This window comes from Symphalangus syndactylus, chromosome 20, assembly GCF_028878055.3.
Source record: "Symphalangus syndactylus isolate Jambi chromosome 20, NHGRI_mSymSyn1-v2.1_pri, whole genome shotgun sequence".
Classification (NCBI taxonomy): domain Eukaryota; kingdom Metazoa; phylum Chordata; class Mammalia; order Primates; family Hylobatidae; genus Symphalangus; species Symphalangus syndactylus.
The window spans coordinates 17,904,411-17,919,179 of NC_072442.2; the positions used below are offsets into that span (position 1 = coordinate 17,904,411).

The 14,769-nt window shown below is 59.4% G+C and overlaps 1 protein-coding gene across 9 annotated transcripts in view; it reads left to right on the forward strand.

Annotated features, from left to right (window-relative positions):
- The window catches only part of BCAS3 (BCAS3 microtubule associated cell migration factor), a 727,466-nt gene extending 717,765 nt beyond the window's left edge, over window positions 1–9,701 (forward strand). For 6 of the 9 annotated variants that reach the window (XM_055257582.2, XM_055257584.2, XM_055257583.2 and 3 more), the window contains one exon: window positions 8,849–9,701. In XM_055257582.2, the coding sequence (XP_055113557.1) occupies window positions 8,849–8,997 (149 nt within the window). In that variant the 3' untranslated portion in view covers window positions 8,998–9,701. Of the gene's footprint in view, window positions 1–5,495; window positions 5,587–8,848 lie in introns of all 9 variants that reach the window. The other 3 variants (XM_055257589.2, XM_055257588.2, XM_055257591.2) reach the window with 1 other exon arrangement.
- The last annotated feature ends 5,068 nt before the right edge of the window (window positions 9,702–14,769 follow it).

Genomic DNA, 14,769 nt, shown 5'->3' on the forward strand with positions numbered 1-14,769 from the left:
CCATCTCCCATACCTCTCCTCTTTTGTGTTCAGGGAGGGGGCGGGGAGAGGGGCGCCTCCTTGCAGCAGTCCCAGGGCCCCAAGGTGAGAAGTAAGAGGTGGGGAAGGGCCTCACCCTGCCCTGGGCTGTAGGGCCAGGCCAGGTACAGGGAGGTCCTTGTCCCAAAGACTCCAGAATCATAACCCTCAAGCACTTCCTACTGTGAGGAGCTACAAAGCAAGCCGGGGTCCCCTCAGCAGGGTATTAAGACACCCCCACATCCCAGCAGTGGAAGGACACTGGTGTGTCACTGAGGTGAGCCTGGGCACAGTGCTGTCTCCTCAGGGTCGGGGAGACCCTTTCAGAAGGAGTAGGGGCACTAACTCACCACCCCCACCCCTGAACCTCCAGCGCACTGTCTTGCACGGCCGCAAGCCCGCAGCTTTGGCCTCAGCTGTTAATCTTCTCAGGTGGGTAAATGGAACATGGGGGTCGGGGAGATCCGTGTATCCCATGCTGGCCCCAGCCCCATAAGCTCTAGAAAACAGATAAGAGCACAGGCCTTTGCCTTTGCAGAATAGGACGGACCAGTGGCAGGGAGGAACGCGCGTCTGCCTGTGGAATGAGAGACTGTGATTTCTTAACCTTGATGGAAAAGGGAAAAGCCACATCTTACCAAACTCTTCCGCTGCGTCGTAGGGAATTTAATTACATTTGGACGTTTGAATGAGAAGCAGATGTGGCTCTGGCCCGCCGGCCAGCAGCTCTCAAAGGACAGCCGCTCTCCTGTGGTCTGCAGGGTTCAGTGCTATCTCGTCACGCTGGAGGGCAGCTCGGGGAGACCCCTTCCTGGGAACTAGGGTGGGTCTTCCAAGCTTCAGGGCTGGACTTCAGGACACAGGCAGGTCAAGGCCAGCTGCCAGCACCTAGTGCCAAGGACGAGTCTCCAAGCCCTGTCCGCTCTTCATAGCCGGGCAGAGCAGGCCTGTGTGCCGGTGCCTGAGACTCCTCCAGGCCCCTCATTGGCATCCACACAGAGTGGTGGCGTGGCAGCACCTGGCCGGGCATTCTCCATCCCCCACGCCCACCTGCCATGCCCCTCAGCACTGAGTCCACCCTAAATGGCATCAGCCAAGGCTCTGCCCCCCAGGTTGGCACGGAGTAGCTGGAGCTAGGAGAGACATTTCAACCCCTCTCCTGGGGGGCCCTCCGCTGCTAAAGACAGCAGAGGCAGCAAAGCGTGTTTTTTACCCAGTTTCACGTGCATGTCCAGTACGGGTTCTGCTTCTTAAAGCCCGCCGCATGCTTTTCTCATTAGAGCCGTACACACCCGGTGAGGTCACTAGAGCAGACCCTCCCCCTCCTGTGCCACAGATGCTGACACAGATGAGAAGTGAAGTGACTTGCCCAGGTCATTTGGCACATCTGTGACAGAACCGAGGCCACAGCGAAGTCTCGGCCTCCTAGCACAGTCCTCCTCCTCCCTGGGCCGTCCACAGGGAGTGGCAGGGCAGGGCTTCTCCCACATCTGGCCGATCCCGAGCATGGCTCCAGCCAGTCCTCAGATACATCCAAACCAGCGACATAGGAGCTGGGTCAGCACCGGTGACCGCATGTACTCTGCTGCCAGAGGAGAAAGGGGACTCCCTTCTCAGTCCCTGCTAGTCCCAGCCCCCCGTCCTCCCAAGCGCTCACTGCTGGTAGGCAAAGAGGACCCCTGGTCTGTGGGCATGGCAGCGAGCTCTGAAGCCTGAGGGAGGAACCTGGTGGGGAGGGGAGCCCCACACTGCAGGGTGAAGCCTGGCGGGCGGGTGGTGGGGAAGAGGGAAAGCGGGAAAGCGCAGGGAAGCCAGGCAGCCTGGGAGGTGGGTATGCTCAGTGCGGTGGGAAGCAGGGCTGCCTTTAACTGCTGCACTTTTCACCTCCTAAAAAGTGCCCTGGGGGCTGAGGCTGGCTCCATCCCAGAGTGTGGTCTCTGACAAGGCTGTCAGGGGTTTAAAGCCAATCTCAGCCAACTCCATCTCTGTCTCACAGAGCAGGCCCCCGCCCCCTCAACCACGCTCTGGAAGAGACAGCAGTTGTTTTCAGGCACAGGACTGGTGTAAGACAAGCAGCCCGGAGCCACGTCTGCCTGGGCCACCACCTCTCCAGGTGCCAGCGCCAGCACCAGCACCAGGAGGCTGCCAACCCTGCCCAGCCCCACACAATTTGCTCAAGTCTTCCCTCCACTTAAGTCTCTCCCTCTCTCTCTCCAAGCCCCATTTTGCATAGCTGGTCCTGTTTGCAGGACATAAGGGCCCCGTGTGCAGGCCCCTTGCTGACCAAGTTGATCGCTTGGGGCAGACCCCATATGGTTCATTTGCTGAACTTAGAGCAGTCACGTGACCCGCTGGTCACCTCTTCACATGTCCCATCAAGGGAGAATGCAGAAAATGCCTGACCTTCTAATGAGATGACCTCCCCCACTGCGTACCTCACTCCCCGTTCAGGAACCCCCAGGCAGAAGGTACTGAAGCTGTTGGTTGCAAACCTTCTCAAAGCCAGGCACTGGGCAAGCGCGGGCAGCTCTGCTGACTGCTGTGTGCTGCGAAGCCATCCGCTCCCCTGGGCCACCCCGGAGCCCAGCCCCAGCAAGGGTCTTAACCACAGTCCCTGCTGATGTGGGAGAGCTGAGAGGTGGATGCAGGAGGGAAAAATCGATGCATGTCAACAGGGTTGGAAATTTATTTTCCATCTTGGAAGAGGGTATTTGCAAAGAGGCGAGGAGGGAAATGAAAAGCTGTAAACACACATCTGCCATCTTCCTCCCTGGGCCATCTCTTGATTAAAAAGAAAGAATCCTTCCCAAGCTCCAGTGGAAGCCAAGCTGGTGAGGGCCTGGATGGCAGAGACACCTGCTGGGGAGGGAGGCTGGAGAGGGACCCTGTAGTCCTGTGGATCATCACAATGACTAATCCGATTGCAGCAATAATAGTAACTCACATTTGCTGACTGGAAGCGTTGAGCACTTTGTAATGCACTCTACATGCATTATTTAATTTCATTCTTAGAACCAGGCCATGACACAGACATTGTTAACCTCATGTTCGGGAACCTGAGGCACAAAGACTCGAGTAACTTTCCCAAAGTCTCCCAGGTAGCAAGTGGCCGGGGGCTGTGCTCTTAACCACTTCCCTAAACGCCTCCACCAACCTGGGCAGACACTGCCCCTCTGCCTTCTGGGGTTCTCTGAGGCTGGGGGATGGACTGGCCAGGGGAAACATCCTCATCCTCCTGCTCATTGCTGGAAGCAGGCAGAGCTGTGGGTGCAGGGTCAGACTGGACCGTAAGATCTCATCCTCCTCCCACCAGTCAGCGTGGGTGGAGAAATGTAGCCAGGGCCCAGTCACAGTGCTCTGCCAGTCCCTTCAGTGGGCAGCATCAATGCTCATGTACAGAGCCATGGACGCTACTCCTTTTGTGGTGACAGAAGTGCCAGAGCTGCCCAAAGGCTGAACCAGGGGCCCCAGGCAGCCTCTTCCTAAACACACACAGAGCACTGTCCTCCCTGGCCCCTCTCAGGTCCCTGAGACTAGGGCTCAATGCCCCCGCTTCCAAAGCCAGAGGAGCTTTTCTCAGGGCCTTCGATTGGCCAGACGTCCAGCTTGGAAGAGACCCAGAGAACACCAAGCCCAAAGCAGGACTTCCTCACTGTTTTTTGTTTTTTGTTTTTGTTTTTTTGAGATGCCAGGCTGGAATGTAGTGGCACAATCATAGCCCACTGCAGCCTGGAGCACCTGGGCTCAAGGGATCTTCCTGCCTCAGCCTCCTGAGTAGCTGGGACTACAGACACGTGCTACCACGCCTGGCTAATCTTTTAATTTTTGGACACGGTTTTGCTGTATTGCCCAAGATGGTCTTGAACTCTTGGCTTCAAGTGATCCCCTTGCCTTGGCTTCCCAAAGTGTGGGATTACAGGTGTGAGCCACTGCACCTGGCTCGACTTCACCTCCGACCTGCTGCTGGGGCCCCTGGTTTGGCCTCTCCAGCTTTCCCTGCGTCTCACACAGGCCCTGTGCCCTCCACATTTCACCCCTCCCGGGGAGTCTGCTGCCCATCAACTCACAGCCTGGCAAAGGGGCCACAACACTGCACTGTGGGTAGAGGGGCATGGGCCCATGCTGCACGGCCCAGCTCAGGAGTAGGGCGAGGTGTGGGCAGCCATGCCCTTGCCTCCTCACAGACAGACAGCGACCCCACCCCACCCCATCTCCCTGGGTACACGCTCCCAAGTGACCAGGGTTGCTTCTCTCTAAAAAGGCCAGCCCCCTCTGACACCTCTGAGTTTGGATGGGCTTCATATGGAGTGGGACAGCATGAGCATCCACCTTGCTTTTTTTTTTTTTCACCCTGAGAACAGTAGTGCCAAGGATCAAGCTGTCTCATCCTTCACTTGTTTCATGAGAGCGGAGGCACCTTTCCTTCAGTTGCTACTCATTCATCACCCCCCTACCCCGGGGGCTGTCCATCCTGGCCCAAGGCATAGAGGGGCAGCTGCGGGTAACAGGCCCATTTTCAATATGAGCCAACAGGGAATGGCTCTCCAGCATGGGCATGGGGGCCGGTCTTAGTGATGCCGGAGCTGCCAGCACCCTGTGGCCCGCACCAGCACCCATTCTTTCTTGGGGGGTGGGGGTGGGAGGTGAAGAACCAGGGCAAGTGGTTGCTTCCTCTTCCTTGGTTTTGCTCTCTGCAATGTGGGTATATAGCTCCCACCACCCAGGGGACCACATCCCTGGAGAATGCAAGGTCACAATGAGGTGACTGGGTCTAGCCACTTGCCTGGAAGCCACTCCTCCTCTCCTACCCTACTTTGGGGCCTGGAGAACAAGCTCTTTTAAAGCTTTTCCCACTGACCAGAATCTCCACACCTCTAAGGGGGGAGGCGGCTGGGGACACTTCCCTCAGTTCCTGCCACAGAGCCCCCAGCACTCTCTTCCGGGCCCTGGCAGGTTCCTGATGGACTTCCCCCACAGGTCCACCTCAACCACAGGACAGCTGCCCAGACCTGGGGGTCTTGGGAGTTGGGGAGGAGGGCAGCAGCCAGGAGTTGGGCCACTGAGTCAGAAGGTCCAAGGGCATCCCTGAAAACTGCAGTCTGTTTCCCTGTCCTCTTCTGGCAACCCACCCGCATGGGGTCCCATCTGGCACTGCATGGGCCGTAGGTCCCTACCCCTCCCACTTCCTAAAACTGTTCTTCATGTTGAACCTGTGACTCCTCTCCCCCTCCCCCACTCTGAACGAGGTCTTGGCCCCCTCTGTCACAGCAGATCCATCTCTGGGACCCCCAAGACAGATTGGTCCCCAGCCCCTACACATGCATGTCACTGTCCTCCTTGACTGCAAGCTCCCCCTCCTCACGGTGTGCCCCTGCGCCTCCTGACACCTCTCCACCTGCTTGCAGAGATCAGTGTACTTCTCAATCGTTGTCCATATCTTTTCCAAAAAGATTCCTCAATGCTTTTCTTTTCAAAAGGGAAAAAAAAAGGAAAAAAAAAACAATGCCAACAGCCCAGCGTCCGTGAGCAACCCAACAGTAACAAAGCATGCGTTCGGGATGGAGGAAGGTAAGGCCACACATTTCCATTTGCCGCTTGCTCCTAGGGCTGGGCGGCCGGGATGACTTGGAGGGGGGAATCTGAGCAGCCCTCCTCCCCTCCACTTCCCACACACACCCCTGCCTGCAGGGGGAGGAACAGAAGGGGTCTGACAGGAGGCGTGGAGAAAAGCGCCCACAAAGCTGCCCCGGGGCCAGCAGGCCCCTGTTTCTTTCACTGTTAATCTGTGTTGAAGAATGGGCCCCTACCTCCCCTTACCACATCATTCATTCATTCATTCATTCATTCATGCTAGAAATGTTTAGGGCACCCATGATTTTCCAGGCCACTAGGGATACAGAGATAAGGCACAGAACCCCCCTGGGTGTCCCCTAGATGAGACACGTGGGAGGATGAGGGGGCCTGGGCTAGGAGTCAGCACAGCGCAGGGTAGGGTCTGGCGGGCTCTGCTCGGGGGACAGGACGGGCTCACAGAGGAGTGGACACTTGTGCTAAGCTTTGGAAGATGAGTAGGTGTTCTGGGGCCCAGGGAGCCAGTGAAGGGCTTTTCAGAGCAAGTTACATGAGCACAGGCCCAGAGGCCTAGAACCACCTGGATGGGTCCAAACACCACACAGCTTCATCACTTTTGTGTCTCAGACATAATAATGGGTACCACTAGTGAGGGGTTGGCGGCAGGTCATGGAAGGCCATTTCATAGTGCTGGGGAGTTCAGACCTTGCCCTGGGAACTGTTAGGAGTGGCTGAAGGCTTTTACGCAGAGGAAAAGCAAGATGAGGGCTGTGCTGTAGACAGCCCACTCTGGCTTTGGCATAGAGTGGGTGACCTGGAGTCAGGAGACCGAGGCAAACAGTGCAGGCTTAGCCAGGGCAGAGGCAGAGGAGGGAGAAGTTCAGCAGAGCCTTGGTTACCTTACCCTGGGATGCGGGGGCGACGGAGAACGCTGCCCCCATCCATCTTACCCGGGCCTAACTGGCAAAGGGAAAATGCGAGCAAGGCGCTCAGGTTGTCCCTGGCCCCCAAGAACGGGACGTTCGTCTTGTAAGCCCCTGGGCGGCTTTCCCTGCACTGTGGTGTGGTGGGCTGGAGTGCGCCCATGAAGACTCATTGGTGGAGGCTGCTGGGGTATTTGCTGGGGGCCTATGCCAAGGGACGGTGGGGGTGCCATGCCTGGGCCCAGGCTCCCGTTTCCTGGCTTCCTTGGCAGTGTGGATGTGGAGGCATTTTGCATCAAGGCCGTTAAAGCTGCCCCTGAGCTGTAAAAAGGGGCCAGCCTTCCCCATCCTGGTGGCCCTGCCTGCTCCTTCCTCAGGGGCCTTCGTCCTTAGGTCTGGCGGCCCGATCCCGAGGAAGCCCCTGCTTTTCTTGCTCCTGCCGGTGCTCTTCTCCCGCCCGCCTGGCCCTGCTGTCAGCGCCCCCTAGTGCCGGGCCGGCCGCGCATGAGGGCCGTGGGACAGAACGCCCACAACTCCTCGGCTTGCTTGTGGGGAAAGAAGGCAACAGAGGGGTCTCTTGGAGTCTGGAGCTTCCATGTAGAATCCCCAGGGTCTACCCTTGGCTTTACCACCCTCTCCATCTCACGGCACAATGGCCTGTCCCCCCAGATTAGGGTGATACTGAAGGAGGAGCAGGAAAAAAAGATCCTACCTGCCTTGTTTTCTATCCGTATCCAGATAGCTCTTGACTTTCCCAGGCAGCCAATGTCCCTTGGAGGTCAGGGACCATAGTCAGGCCCTCGGCCCCTGTCCACAGCCCCATCCCCCTACTTTCCCCAATTCGTCAAGAGGCCCTGGTGTCCCAGTGAACTGTCCCACCGAGACCCGGGCGACAGGCTCGGCTGATGGATCCCCAGGGCCCCTCCCCTCCCCAGATCCAGGTGCCCGCCTCCTCCCCACGCCACTCTGTGACTGCTGCAAGCCTGCAGGGAGTGGGGGTCAGTGGCTCGTTCCTGGCTGGCTGGTGTTGGCCAGCCCAGGAATGAAGGCCATGACCCCTTCATTCCCTAACCAGAGCCAGCTGTACTGCACGTGTGGTGGCAGGGGGCCTGGGAGCGGTTGCAGGGTGAAGACCAAGGTCTCAAGCCAGAACAGACGAGTGCAACGTTTTTGCACATCTTGCTGTTTCAAGTGACTGCTTTGAGGTCCTGCACTCCTGGGTGGACAGGCCAGACTCCCTCAGTCACAGGCAGGCATCCCTTGGAGAAGGAAAGGTTGCACGTCTACATATCTTGGCTTGGGGCAGACTCCAGAGACTGTCCAGTGTGTGTGTGACCATATGTCAAAGCCCCCTGGGGAGACTGAAAGGGAAGCGGAGCTGACCACCTTCAAAAAGCCAAGAAGTAATTGGTTCTTCCTTGCACTCAGCAAGCAGGGAATTCCGTTCCCAACCCACCTACCCCAGGACCTGACTTGGGTCAAGAGATGGTAGGACAATTGAGGGGCCCATAGCTGAATGAGATGGATCAAGCTGCCGTATCTGAGATGGCAACATGGATGTGCAGGGCCAGGGAGGCAGAGGAGGAGGAGGGCGAGACTCCCTGCCTGCCCTTCAGGTTGATGCTGAGGGGCCTCCAGGAGACTTGGGGCCTAAGAGGAAAGGAGAAAGGAGGCGCTTCAGGCAAACAGGGACCCTCTCTTCCTTGGAACAGGCCCCTCTCAAACCAGGCATCCCCTCCCAGGGAAACAGGACACTTGCCAGGAGGTGCCAAGGACGAGCCAAGACCTGGCCAGCAGACGGACTGTGTGGGTGAGCATGAGAGAATGAGTGAGTGGCAAAGCCAGGCAGAAGCTCCAGGCACAGGCCGGGCAGGAGAGAGGTGGGGACAGATCAGGCCGGGATGCTGCAGGCCCTCCTGTGTCCTGGCTTCTCCCCACCTGCCTCCCCTGTAGAGCCCGGACAGAAGGCCCTGTGGAGTTGGGGGCATGCTGGCTGAGCATGAGTGTGTGCAGGCGTGGGTACGGGCTCGTGAAGAGCTGTGTCGTCCACACACATCCTCAGGGTGGCTGTGCTTCGGGCCTAAAGGGCTTCCCGCAACAGGGAGACCGTGCTCTCACACCAAAGTCTGCCGGCCAGGGGGCTTTCCCTCCCCTGGCTGAGCCTTCCTGTGACCTGAGCTGCCCCCTGCCCATCCAGGGAGCAGGCGGGGATCCCCCTGCGGAAGGACACAAGTGAACCAAGAATGGTGCCTCAAGGCAGGCAGCCTGGCCCAGATGGTGCCCCCACTCCCCAGACCCAACCCTAACCAGGCCTGGCCCTCTCCTGTGTCTTGCAGAACTTCAGCGAGAGGGAAGCATCGAGACTCTGAGTAACAGCTCAGGCTCCACCAGCGGCAGCATACCAAGAAACTTTGACGGCTACCGATCTCCGCTGCCCACCAATGAGAGCCAGCCCCTCAGCCTCTTCCCGACTGGCTTCCCGTAGGTACCAGCAACCTGCTTCTGACTGGCCAGCCCCCTCCCCTGCTGGAGGAGGGGAGAAGTCCCGCTCTGGTCCTACCCTTCAGTCTCTGCTCTTCCTTCATCAACCACCTTCCCCAAGCTTAGTGACAGCAGCCGCCCGTCCTACCTGGATGGAGAAGAGACCCTTCTCCAAGCACCTCAGCGCACCTGCCCTCTGCCACACCTGTCGGTGGAGGCTGTGGCCAGGAGAGACTGCAGAAGCTCGGTCCCTGTGTATGTTTGCATATGACATCCTGCATTGGATCCGCTTTTGTATTTTTTAACCATACCCACAGTGGGGTGGGTGGGGGGGGCCTGGAACAGTGACCACATCTGGGGGCCTGAGTGGGGACAGAGTTGATGGTCCACCCGGCCATCTTGACCCTGAGTGGACAGTCACAGCCTCAGCTCATGTCTGGCTGTGACACACACTGCCCCCAGCTTCCCTTGGTCAGCCCCACTCCAGCACGGGGTGAACGGAGGCCCAGAGTACTAAGGAAGGAGGAAGGGAGGAGATGCCTCTTTTTCCTCCTTTCTTTCCCCATCTGTTCATGGGAAGTTTGTCTTTCTTATCTTTAAGCCCCTTTACCCTGGTCCTGTACTGATCAGTGAAGGAAACCGTGGTTACTGAGGCCCTGTCGAAAAGTGCACGTCTTGTCCAATAAATCACGCTGCAATTGGTGTCCATCCCTGAGTTGCTGGGGTCAGGGTCCTCTCCAAACGCTGAGCAGAGTCCTATGGCCTGAGTGCCCCGGATCCCAACACCCCCTTTCATGTGCAACTTGGGGGCAGAAGGAGTCAGTGGAGGATTGGAATGGGAAGAACTTTTGTCCTGGAATTTGGACAGGGCCTGATTTAAGCCCATTCTGCATGCATCTTGATTTAAGCCCATTCTGTAAGCATCTTGACTGTTACCAGAGGCAATGAGTTCTTGGGGTACCACGGGGTTGGACCCTCCTCCCTGGGGAACAGGGCTTGCCATGTGCTGGTGGGTTGCTGTCAGGGGGAGAGTCTGGCAAAGCCTTATCCGGGGGGCACCTTGTTGTAATTGCCTCTCTTTTTAAACTCAGAAGATGGAAGGGTGGTCAGGTGAAGGTGGGTGTCTCATGAAACCTGGCTGGAAACTTCAGATGACAAGTTCCTGATTTTGTCCCCCCGCCCCACCACCACCACTTCTGGACCTAAAGTAAGTGGCAACAAGGAGACGGGAACAGAGAGAAAAAATGGTGCGTTGAGCAGGAAGGAGACGAATGCTAGTCCTTTGCCCCCTTCCCTGGCCCACACTTCCCAGAGACCCCAGGGAGGCCTTGGAGAATGGAAGGAAACCCACAGAGCCAGGTGTGCTTTGGGGTAAAGTTTAATGGAACAGCCACAGAAAAGTTGAGTTCACAAACAGGCCTTCCCATGCAACTGTCCAGCCAGACCTGGGGCAGCTCCTGGGACCCTGCCCCCTTCACACACACCCATCCCATCCATGGTGCCTGAGAGGCCTTCATCTTCAGTTCCCTCCACCAGATCAGTTGGGGACAGAGGTGGAGGGTTGTTGAATCACACCAGGATCTGTAAGCTAAGAAGATGATCCTGCACAGGGTGGCGTAAGCCAGTCCCTCCTGCCTGAGCACCTGCAGGGCGAGAAGTCACATGCCAGACTGAGGCATGCTTGGGAACACTAGCCTGGCCCCAGCAATAGGGGGTGCTGGAGGAGCTGCAGCTTTTCCCCATCTTGCTGAATTATTGATGGGCCTGGCACTGCCCCTACCCCCAGCTACAGCCATGTTTCAGTCAAAAAGGGACAAGGAGCAGAGCGCTACCAGGCTACGTGTGTGTGCTGCCCATGGCCTGTCTTCCTGGGGATGGGTTCAGCTGCCCTAGGAAGCATGAGCCCCTCTGAAACCACCCCAGGACACGTGGATGTGGCAGAGACCTTGCTACCAGGGGCTCTCTCAGCCATTCGGGGAACTGGCTGGCAGCTTACAGAGTCAGGAGTCCTCCCTGGCCCGGCCCTTCTCCTCCAGCGGGGGCAAAACAGCTGTGGCCTCCCCCAGGCAGGGAAAGTAGTGGGTGTAGGGCTGGACTTGCCGGCTGAGCTTGCAGGACAATCTGGTTATTCATCTGCTTGAAGTCAGGGCAACTCTTTGAGTATGTGGGGGAAGGGTGAGGATAAGAGAGACCAGATAAGCTGGCCCCACAGCGGCTGCCACTGGAGCTCAGGTTATCAGAAAGGCCTTGGGCCTGGCCTCCGGCTAATTGGGGAGGTTATGGAGCCTGCCATAGCCTGTAATCAGCTGGAAGTGAGAGCTGGGCCCCAGGGTTGGGGACCTTACTGGCCACTGGCCCCAGAGCAGCCGCTTCCTATCCTCTACAGATAACATCCAGGGCAATCTGGGACTCACCCCCAGCCCCAGCAGACCTAATGGTGGCATCACCTGGGAGGCGTCAGAACAGGAATCAAACTGTGGCTGATCAGGGGACCTTTAGGAATCCATGTGACCTCCCGATTCTCTCAGCACTACCTGGTCAACGGGCAGCTTTACTACAGACTTCCTTTCAATTTGATGAAGGAAAAATATCTTCATGATCTGGAAACAGGCCGGTGGGAGCCAGCGTGGCAACTGAAGGAGCAAGAGTACTGTCTAAGATGAGAAAAGGCCTGGTGGGCCTGAGGCCACTTCAAGCACACAAGCTCAAACACCAGGGCCAGCCCCTCTGTAAAGCAGCAGAGGCCAGGCCAGGCAGCCACCAGTCTGGAAGTGGATATGGTTTCTCAGTGGTAATTTTTTATTTTCACAATTTAGGGACTCATGAAACTAGAAAGTACCTGAGAGTTCTGTTCGATCCTCATTTTTTGGCAGATGACAAGCAAGCCTGAACCCCAGAGAAGGGCAGGGCCTTGCCCAGGGTCACAAAGTCACACGCCTAGTGAGCCGATCCCTGTCTGCACCTGGCTGCTTCACACCCTGGCCAGTTCCCTTACAGGGACCCAAATCCGAACTGACCTCCCTGTCCTGTGCCCCTATCCCATCCAGGACGCTGACCCCGCTGATCCCCATCCGGGCTCCATCAGGCTTCCTGCCCGGGCTGAGAGACTGAATTTGCAGCTGCTCCCTTGCCCCTGTGTAGCTGGAAGGCAGCCCTCCCACTGCAGGCCTAGAACTGGAGGCTCTAGAGGCAAAGGGACAGTGCATCCTGTATGTCTCGAATTCAGAGCAAGAGCCCAGGGGAGGGTGGCAGCCCTGGCATCTCAGGATCACCTTGCTGTAGGAGCAGGGGTAGGCAGCTCAGCAGCACCGGCTTCTTACGAGTGGGTTTGGACTTGCTCTCTTTAAGGTCCCAGGGTCCCATCCCAGCTCTGCCACCAGCAGGTACGTGGCCTTGGGTACATGACTGCATGTCTGGGATTCAGGGTCCTCATGTGTATAGGAGGGAGTGGTGGGGAGAGAGCAGCATGCCCTTCCCGAAGGCGCGACAGAGCAGAAGCAGGCAGAGCGGAAGCTGCGGGTCCACAAGGCAACCCCGTGGTTCGAGGGGAAGTTGACAGCCAGGCCAGGTGCCCCTTAGCAGGAATGGGGAGGGCGGAGGCGGCACAGCTGGAGCCCGGATTGTGACACGCCGTCACTGCGCTGCTCCGGGGAATCCCAACCCGCTCCCTGAGAAAGCGTTTCCGAACGCGAACCCAGAGCCTGTGAGCGCGCCGGCAACCCCCCCTCCCCGCCCGTCGCAGGTGGGCCCGTCCTAGGGGTTCTTCCTGCGCTCTACCCCGTCTCTCAAGCCACTCAGTCGATCGCCCCGTTCACGCTCCCGTGATCCCAGACATCCATAACCATGATCTCGCCTCCATGCACATCCAACGCACGAAGGTTCACAGACGCGCACCTCACTTCTGCGGACCAGGTGTCTCAAGCGTACAGCCGCCACCCGCGGAACCGCGGCCCCGGGCCAGTGAGTCGTCTGCAGCTCCCCGGGTTACGGGATTCCCCAGAACTCTGGGAAAGTCACCTTAAGTCCATCGGGGATGCGGCCTTGGTTCTCGGCCGCGTGATCTCGCCCTTAGGTGCAGAACGACGCCCTTCCCGGGCCCACAGCTGCCAGGCTGGGCCTTGCCCTCGCATCCGCCGGGAAGACCAGGGACGGGGCCACACAGGCCGTGGCTGCGGAGACGCTTCCCGGGGCCACCCCGCGACCAGGAGGGAGTCGAGCCACACGCTCTCCCCGCGTCCCCCGCCCCATCACAGCCAGTTGGCCCGATACTGCGCGGGATAATTGGGACGGGAGGGAGGCGACGGGCGGGCGGCGGCTCCAGAGAGACTGCGCGCCTGTCAGCGGCAATTTGTTTAAGTGGACGGGACGGACCGGGCCGCTGCGGGCTGGGGTCACCGAGGCCGCGGCCCCCACCCCAACCAGACCTGGGACCGCGGGGGAGCCCGGCCCGGCCGCTAAACCGGGCTGGCTGGCGCCAGGGCTCCGGGAGGTGCGGTCCGGCGGGGAAGCCGTGATGGGAAGCGACTCTGTCCAGGGAGTGTCCTTCACCCCCACACTCCCCGCGTCCAGGCAGTGACCGACGGCCCGGCGGCACCTTCACAGCGGGCCCATAGCACGGGGCCACACACGTCCCCTGAGCTTAGCCTGGGCACATTCGTCTGCCACCGAGGGCTTAAGCCAATCTGCAGCCCGGGCCCCGTCACTCGGACGCACGTCCGTCGTCCGCTCCGCCACGCGGCCGCACAGCCCGAGCTTCCTGCTGCCCACTGCCCGCGGGCTCACGTAACCCCGGCCCTGCACACAGAGGAGGAAGCGGCGGGGACCCCCTGCCACCTCCAAGGCTCAACCCGGGGAAGGTCCCAGCAGTGTCCCTTAACCCTGCGAGAGGTGACGGGGCCAGAGGACGGAAGGGCAGCCACGCCAGGCTCAGGACCGCGGCCCCACCCGGCCCAGGCCGTCCCCGCTCCCGCCCCCTTTCACTGTTGCGGGAAGCGCGGGGCGCACAGACCGCGCGCCACCAGCCCAAGCCCGCCCGACGCCCTGGCCAGAGACCGCCTGCGAGAGGGAGGCGGGGCCGAGCGCGCGTCCCCCGCCTGTCTGCGGGACCCGGCCGATGCGAAGTGACAGGGGCCGGAGCTTTGTTGTGGAGCCTCGGCCGCCTGGCGCCAGCCGCCCCCGCCCGCGCCCTCCCCCTCCAGCCCCGGGCGGCCCGCGAGGCGCCCCCCGGGGCCTCTTAAAGGAACACGCACACTCGGCCCCGGGGACTCAGCCAGGGGCGCGGGTTCCTGGGAAGGGGGATGGGGCCGGCCTAGGCGGGGGAGGGGCCCAGCGGAGGCCGCACGGCGCCGCTCCAGGGCCGCCCAGGCCTCCCCAGCGCCAGCTTTCGATGAGCCTCGGGCATTCCTAGCTGGAGAGTTTGGCTGGGGGTCGCTACAGACTCTTCAGAGCGGCTGCAGCAGGACCTCGTGGTGATTGCGGGACCGCGGGGCGGGGCGAGTGGTGGGATCCTGGCCCGGACAGAGCCCCGGAAAGCCAGAGGGAAGGTCGATGCCACTGTAGGTGGGGTCGCCGTCCCCAGATGCAGCCGCCGCACTGTCGCCGCCAGGTTTCTCGGTCAAATAACCCAGGCCTGAGTGTTTCAAACTCTTCAGGCCTCGGACCCCTGGACCAGCTATGGATGGACTAATGAAATGGACTAACGTCTAAAACTCACACATTTAGATGTGCACATACTCTTACAAGGACAAAAGTATGTGTCTATACACACACACACACA